The 8400-nt window shown below is 56.8% G+C and overlaps 1 protein-coding gene across 1 annotated transcript; it reads right to left on the reverse strand.

Moving 5' to 3' along the window:
• Window positions 1-1469: 1469 nt before the first annotated feature.
• CTRC (chymotrypsin C) lies at window positions 1470-8041 on the reverse strand (the record flags this gene model as incomplete). The annotated part of the gene is made up of 8 exons (XM_081088179.1): window positions 1470-1555; window positions 2166-2318; window positions 2944-3089; window positions 3810-3946; window positions 4748-4873; window positions 6027-6124; window positions 6225-6316; window positions 7954-8041. The coding sequence occupies 8 exons, from the start codon at window positions 8039-8041 to the stop codon at window positions 1541-1543; spliced, it is 855 nt and encodes a 284-aa protein (XP_080944305.1). The 3' UTR covers window positions 1470-1540.
• Window positions 8042-8400: the final 359 nt, after the last annotated feature.

Raw genomic sequence — 8400 nt, forward strand, 5'->3', positions numbered from 1 at the left:
GCAAACAGAACCGTGGCTTATGTTTCAACAGTTATTAGCTAATACGAGTAGGTGCGCTAATCCAACCACATTCCCAAAAGTTATATAGATTTGGGACTGGGGGCTGTTGTTTAACACTGCACAGGTGCCTCTTAAATAAGTCAGGAGTTATTGCTGAATTCCTGAGCCCCCTCTCTCCTTTCTATCATCACCTTGGTCAGGGCCACCGTGATGTTAGCCTAATTGCAGCTGGCCTTCCTGTCTCTAAGTCACCCTCCATCCAGCTGTCAGATGAACACTCCAGTGTGTGCATTGGACCACAGCGGTCATCTCTCTATCTAAAACTCTCTATGGCTCCCTATTACTCTGCAAATACAGTCCCAACACCCCCTCCATGGCTCTCTCTTTGCTCATGCTCCCGTCACATCTCCTGCCCCTGCTAGGGCGACCAACCACCCCAGTGTGCCTGGGACGGCCCTGGTTTTAGCGCGGAAAGCCTCACATCCTAGGAAAGGACCCTGCACCGGGACTGTCGGTCACCCCTCCTGTCCTGTGCCTCGGGCTCTGGCAGCACCAGCTGCTTGGTGATGTCTTTCTTGTTGAGTGAGCTGTCTTTCCTGAGAATGGCCTGGCATAGTGAGGCAGGAGAGGTCTGCCACGTCCCACCTCCCGGCGCCAAAATCCGTGGGAAAGCGGGACAGCTCGCGGACCAGCCACAGGCGGTACAGCGAGGGCTCGCCCAGGAGGAGCTGGGAGTTCAGAGGTGGGGTGCGGGCACCTCCCTTTCTGGATCAGCACATTCTCAGGAGTGCTGTGGTCAGGGGTCAGGGTCCCCACTTGGTCTTTCCCTCACTGGACACTGGGTCCCTCTCTTTCTTGGCCACACTTGCCCCCCAATGGGCCTCAGGAGGGCCCTCCCTTCCCGGGGCCCCTGTGGCAGGTGCATTACTGTCTCCCTGTTCCTGTGACCTGGCCCAGCTCCTTCCTCTCTTGCGGCCTCAGTTTCCCGGCCTGTCTAATACAGTGAAAGTTTTCCAGCGCTGACTGCTGTGACCATGTGTGGCAATGATTGCTTTCTTCAAACCTGTACCCCTGAGGGCTGGGCTGTGCCTTCCTTCTCTGTCTGCACCCTCCCCATGCCAGCCGCTGAGACCCCATCCTCCACCTACAGCTGACCCACCAGGCTCCTCTGGGGGGTGGGGGACAGGATCAGGAAGATGGCGATTTGATCAGGGCCACAGCTGTGAGAAGTTGGGGGCAAGTGTCTGGTGTGTCCCTAACTCATATCCCCTCAGGCACCAGGTGGCTTCCTGGGGTCCCCTCCATTAGCACCTCCAGGACCAGGAGCAAACTCCAAGGCCTGACCAGCCTGGCTGGGGGGGGGGGCAGGGGGGCTCTCTTTGCATTCCCAGTGTGGAAAGGGGCCACCCCTACAGAGCCCGGGAACTGCTGTGAGACGGAGACGCAAATTAAGAGTGCAGGCGCTGGCTCAAGGGCAAACGAGGTTTATTGTGGTTGCGGGGATTTGCGGGGATTTGCGGCTGTGGCTCCGGAGGATGACTCACTGCTGCATTTTCTGCAGAGCAGAGAACAGGGTGAGTGTGTGTGCGCCTGCGCCCACATCCATGTCCCCTGCTGCGGGGGGAGTAGGGAGCCCCGGGACTTCACGAGCCAGCCTCGCCTCTGCCCAAGGGCTCTGTACCCCTCCCCCCAGGACTTCAGGCTGCAGTGCAAATGGGCCTCAGAACACATCTGCCCCCCACCCGCCACGTGAAAGCTGCAGGCTGAGGGACCCTCTGCTCCCCTGTCCTCAAGGTCTATATGGCCAGCCATGCTGCCCTCTCCTCTGCTGAGCCCCACTCTCCTGGGGCCACATTTCTCTTTTGGGGGCTGGGGTGGTGCCTGGGATCAGGATCTGAGTATTTGCTGAAGCAAGGACGAATGGCAATGACCGTGTCCTTCACTGCACCTGACTCGAGGCTGTGCACAGCACGCACTCAGTAATTCTTGACTGAGTGAGTGCATGAATGGGTGCATATGGGAACAAGCACGCGAATGAATGAATGATGGAATCAGCCAAGGAATGAGTGAATGAATGACTGAGTTGGTAAGGAATGGGGGCGTGAGGGCGAGTGCGGGCGAGGGGCTGGCGCCTGCAGGAAGGAGGCTGGGGGGCAGGCACGCACCTGGTTGATCCAGTCGATGTAGGCGGACACGCGGGTGTAGACGGCGGGCTTCTTGTGGGTGTTGCAGCCCAGGCCGGAGCCGAAGCTCACGATGCCCCGCACCTCCCAGGCGCCGCTCTCAGCCTGGCAGTTCAGTGGGCCGCCGGAGTCGCCCTGCACCAGACAGGCGGCATCAGCCCCAGGCCTCCCCCAGGCAGGCTTGGGAAGCCAGAGCGAGTCGGAGTGGGGGTGTGGGCTCCTCGCAGCCTTGGCACCCCCTCTTTTGGCCTCAGCGTGTCCACGGTGAGGGGGGCAGAGAAGAGGTGGCTTGGGGCTATCTTGGCCTCATTCTAGGAGGCCCTGGGGTGTCAAATGAGCTCTTGATGTGCTGTGTGATGTTGGGATGATGGTAACCCTCTCTGTGCCTCAGTTTCCTTCGCTGTTCAAGTCACCATGTCCAGAGAGATGCCCAGAGGGATGAGGATGCTGGGAGCTATGTTGGAGAGCTGGGAACATGAGGCAGGTGGGAGTGGGGAGAGGGGTCATGTGTTTGAAAACAGGACAGTCCCTGATTGTCCTAGGTGCTGCCTGGGTCTGTGTCAGGCCCCCCGAGTCCCCTGTCTCCCTGGACGATGGAGCTGATGGCACGACAGAACATGTATAGAGACTTCCATGAAGTTCCCTCTCCACTTGTTAGACTCAGTTGATCGTCATGGCAACCCTGTGAAGCGCTTACTCCATGTCCATATTCTCACTTGGCCATCTGGCTAGGGACAGGGTGCGGGGCCCGGACACTCACGTTGCAGGCGGAGGTGACGCCGTCACCGCCGGCGCACACCATGGTGTCCTTCACCATGGCGCCCCACCAGTCGCTCTGGGTGCAGGTGGCGTGATCCACCACGGGCTGCAGACCCTGCTGCAGCTCCTCAGCGATGGGGCCATTGGCTGCGGAGAGAACAGTGGTGAGCGGGCACCCGTCCAGGCAGCCCAGGCCTTCAGGGTGAGTGCGGCTGGGACAGGTCCCCAGGGAGTGTGTGGGAACCACACATAGGCCCTCAGTGGAGAGGAGAGGCTCTGAGCCAATGGTCTCAGACTGTGTGGTTGGAGGCCCCTCTGAGGAGGGGGAAGGGAGAGTGGCCGGAGGCAGGACCAATCACAGAAAGCCCTTGGAGGTGATTCTGGGGGTTCACTGTCCCTCGTTTCCTTGTAAGATTCTGCCGTAACGTCGCACAATAAACGGTCTTTCTCACCCCAAGATTTTCCAAGTATTAATCTGCATTTTTCTCTAAGTCTTCCATAGTTTCATCTCTTTGCATGTATCCTTTTAATTTGGCTGGAACTTATAGGGCATACGGTACCATAAGATCTAACCCTCCCACCCCCCAAAAGGTTGTTGAGCTCATTGAATAGTCACTTATATGGCACTTAGTTGTGCCAAACCTTGTACAAGCACTTGACCAATTCTAATCCATTCAATCCTTGTGGGGCCCCTTCTTACGTGGTAGTGTCTGCTACATGGTAGGTGCTTAATGAATAGTAGCTGTTGTGATTACAACGTTAAGAGACTCTGAAGAGGAGAAGTGATGGGCCAAGTGGGTGATGTGCTTGTTGGGAGAGCCACTTCCTCCAGGAAGGCTCCCGTGATTTGCCAGGGGCGGTACTCACTCCAGAGGCGGCCCCAGCCGGTGACGTAGCAGGGATAGTCCTGAGACAGCATGGCGCCCTCCGCTGGCAGGCATGCCACCTGGATGGTGTCACTCAGCTCCACGGGTTCCGCCAGCTTGATGAGGGCGATGTCATTGCTGGAATTCAGAGCGGAGGACTGACTGAGCAGGAGGTCTTGGCTCCCCCGCCCAGGCTCAGAGGCCCAGCTGTGAGCTAAGAGTCAGGCCCAGGGTGCCTGGGGTCCTCCCGGAACATCCTGACTGCCAGCTTCTAATGGGCTGACAGAGATGTCGGAGGACAGATGATCTGCCTTCTAACATGGCCATCGCCCGCCCCTTTAGATGTAGATGACGCCTTTGGGACCAGCAGGTTAAGTACCCACCAGCAATTAAGCAAAGGGAAGTAGGGAATTACAATGATAGAAGAGGGACCCTTGTGGATGCAATTTTTTAAATGTGTTCATGTCACCAGGTTGAGAGCTGGCAACCTTAGCAGACCTGGTTTGATGTCTAGTTCTGGCAGGTACGGGCTGTGTGACCTGGGACACATTCCTTAACCTCTCTGAGCTCCTTGTGCAGGGCTGTTGTGAGGATTAAATAAGAGATGGCACATAAGGTGCTTATGGCAAGGTGTAGGCACTCAGTTAAGGCGAGTGCTAGCTCAGCCCTGGCTGAGGGGCTTCAGGCAAGACCTATGGGGGGGAGTGTGGGGTGATTCCCTGCATACCTCTGGGGCACCCTGGCCCGTGACGGAGATGGGAAGGGTGTCTGTCTCCACTTAGTATTTTGCCATTTTGCGTAAAGGAGTCATCTGCTGGCCGCGCAGGGCAAGGATGGGGCCCAGGGACAGGGTGGGGGCAGGTTCTGCAGCTCTGTCTTGGGATCCCCTCCTCCTCTGCGCTGCCCCCCGGGGGCGTGAGATGTCAGGGGGCCACTCACCGCACCAGGAAGGAGTTCCACTTCTCGTGGACAAAGATGGTGTCCACATCCACGAACAGGGAGCCCGGCTCGTCGTCCACTGCCAGGTTGTTCTTCCCCAGGCCCACACGGTAGGTCTTGGATTTGCTAAACAGAGGAAGGGGGCTGGTCAGGGTGGCCTCCCGTCCCCGCTGGCTGGTGGGGTAGAGAGGGAACTCCCTCCAGCCGGTTTGGCTCAGTGGATAGAGCGCCGGCCTTCGGACTGAGGGTCCTGGGTTTGATCAAAAGGGCAGGCGCCTCGGTTGCAGGCTTGATCCCCAGCCCTGGTCGGGCTTGTGTGGGAGGCAACCAATAAAGGTGTGTCTCTCACATCGACGTTTCTCTCTGTCTCCCCGCTCCCGTACACTCTCTAAAATCAGTGGGAAAATACACTCAGGTGGGGAGTAACAAAAAAAATGTAAATAAAAATAAAATAAAACTAAAACAAATACAAAAAAGGAGCTTCGGTGACTCGGCTCTGTGGCCACATGGCCACCATTTGGGGGAAGGGGGTGTCCATCCCCGTGGACCCTTCCCAGGGGGCAGAGAAGGGCCCTGGCCAAGTCCGCTCTGCCTCCTAGGTGCGGAGCCCTGGGCCTCAGGTTTCTCATCTGTAAAGTGGAGATAAGAGTGGAACTCCCTTGCAGGGCTGCTGTGAGAATCGGGTGCTTCTTGCCTGCATCATCTCACCTGCGTTTCTCTCTAACTCTCCTCCTTCCCAACACCCCCGGTTACTGCTTCTGCAACCCCAGCTTCCTCATCATTCCTCAAACATACTAAGTTTGCACTGGCTGTTCCCTCCACCTGCAGCACCCTTCCCTCCCCCTCCTCCTCCTCCGCTTCCGCCTCCTCCTCCCAGACCATGAGTCCTCGCCTCACTTCCTTCAGGTCTTTGCCTGCATGTCCCCTTTGCAGAAAGAGCTTCCTGGCCGCCGCCTTTAAAATAGAACCCCTTATACTTTTATTCTCTTCCAGCCTTTTCTCTTCACTGACATTTGATATATCACATATTCGATTGTTTAATGGTCTGTTGCTCTGTCATCTGCTAGACTATAAGCTCGTTGGGAGCACAGACTTCGTCCTGACTGCCGTGTGCCCTGGCACATAGTGGGTGCGCAATAAACACTGCTGGATGGAGAGATGAAAAGGCGGTTACCGGAGATAAGAGGCTTATTTAGCGCCGTGCCTGAGTGAGTAATAGGTGCTCAATAAAAGCAGCTCCTCAGGCCCCACCCCCGCTCTGGGCGTCATCCCCGCTCACCTGATGCAGTGGGCAGCCGTGAGGACGAAGTTGCTGGCGATCAAGGTGCCACCGCACGTGTGCCTCCATGTGTTGTCCTTCAGGTACTGGAGGGAGATCTGGAGGAGGGGCCACGTGTCAGTTCACAGGGACCCCCATCCCATGTCCCTCTCCTCCCACCTCCCACCTCTCACCTCCCACCCCTGCAACAGTCCTTACCTGCCAGGGCCAGCTGTGGGGCACGGCATTGTCTCCTCCCACCACCCGGGTTGCTAGGTTGGGCTGGAAGGTGGGGACCCCGCAGCTGGAGGCTAGGGGAGACAGGAGAGGAAGGACACAGGTGAGGGGGCTGGCATTCCCGCTGGGGAAGGGGCAGGTGGAACTTTGGGGCTGGGCAGACACGGATTCAGATTTTACTGGATGACTCTGGGGGAGCCATCTAGTTCTCGGGGCCTCAGCTTCCCTTTCTGTGAAATGGGAAGAATAGCACCACCTGGTGTGCTTGTCCTGGGAACAAATTAGACAATGCCTGCAAAGGGTTCAGTGAAAGGCCTGTACAGAGGGACTAAAAGGTGGCTGGCATGCGTGCGAGTGCCCGGGACCACCAGGGTCCTTCATCCTTACCCTGCTGTTGGTTTTAGGCTACAGCAGTGGTCGGCAAACTCATTAGTCAACAGAGCCAAATATCAACAGTACAAGGACTGAAATTTCTTTTGAGAGCCAAATTTTTTAAACTTAATCTACATAGGTAGGTACATTGTTACTAACTTAATTAGGGTACTCCTAAGGCTTAGGAAGAGCCACACTCAAGGGGCCAAAGAGCCACATGTGGCTCGTGAGCCGCAGTTTGCCGACCACGGGGCTACAGTGTAAAAGGTGTGTGTGTGTGTGTGTGTGTGTGTGTGTGTGTGTGTGTGAGCATTGAGTCCATACAGGCCCAGACTGTCATAGCTGGGAGCTGTGTGGAGTGGTCAAGAGCATGCGCTCCACAGGGAGACAGACCCAGACTCAAATTCTGCTCTACCACCGAGCAGCCACGTGATCTTGGGCGAGATACGGAGCCTCACTGAGCCTCAGTCTCATCTGTAAAGTGGACGTACTAATGGACCCTGCCTCCCAGGGTCAAGTTAGCTCCTTCCTGCACGTGAAGGGCTTAGCGTAGGCCTGGCACACGGTAAACACGCAGTAATGGGGAGTTGCTGTTATTATTACTGCCGTGGTTGTTAGCTGGAAGGACTCTTTTACAAATATTTTTTTAAAGATTTTTAAAAAATTGATTTGAGAGAGAGAGAAACATTGATGTGAGAGCAGAGAGCAAAACATTGATCAGCTTTGTCCTGCATGACCCTCACTGGGGATTGAACCCGCAACCCTGGCATGTGCTCTGACCGGGAATAGAACCAGCAGCTTTTAGGTGCAGGGGAGCCACACCAGCCAGGGCAGGACTCTTCATCAAGTGCTGCCATTTGCCAAAAGAGCCAGTGAGATTTAAAGAGGTGAGTGGCTTGTCTAGGTCCTGCCGAGAGTGAGGGACAGACAAGCCACGTGTGTGGATTCCTAATTGGGCAGAAGGCCACCAACACGGGGAAGGAAAGATTCCCCAAGGGAGAGATGGCCCCGCTGGCAAAGGCAAGCCCCGGTGGTCGCTGGAGAGACCAGGGTGAGCGCGGGCCTGGGGCTCTCCTCATCTCAGCTCTATCCTCGCCCTGGGAGGTCAGACCATCAGCTCTATTGTGCAGATATGGAAGCCAAGTTGCCAAGCGGGCAATGGCTCATCTGACACACAGCAGCCAGCAGTATCTGAACTCTCATAGGACCCCAAAGCTCCTTTCCTGGACCCCCACCCCCCACCTGAGAGCAGAGGGCCCCCTGCTCCGGTCCCTGTTCCTGGGCGGCCGGCCCGAGCTCACAGCCCGTGGGCTGCAGCTGGTCCCGACCCACAGCTTACCGTAGGCCAGGAGCGCGGCGAGGACGGTGACGCCCAGCATGTTTGCGTGCTCAGGAGCGAGTGGCCGGTCCAGGCGGGAAGGGCGCATTTATAGGCAGCAGCGGGTGAGCCCACCCGTCCAGGCTGAGCCACCTCTTGGGAGGAAACCTGCTCCTACAAGGCCCTTTCCCTGACCTTGGCTGGTTACTGTTTAATTTGGGCAGCAGATAGGGCTGGCTCGAGGCATGATTTCCCCAAGTAACCGGAGAGAGCAAATCCTGAGGTGTGCAGGTTTGGGGGGGCCCACCACTCTGCTGGGAGTGTGTGCTCTCTCCCGAACTCATTCTTGTAGCTGTTATTTACTGGGCACCTACTAGATGCCAGGCATCGTGGCTCAGTGCTTCTCGCACGCACTGAGTCCTCCCGACACACCACAGAGACACTCGTACCCGCTCAGTAAAGATGAGG

The sequence above is a fragment of the Myotis nattereri genome (assembly GCF_964212035.1).
Source record: "Myotis nattereri genome assembly, chromosome: 3".
Classification (NCBI taxonomy): domain Eukaryota; kingdom Metazoa; phylum Chordata; class Mammalia; order Chiroptera; family Vespertilionidae; genus Myotis; species Myotis nattereri.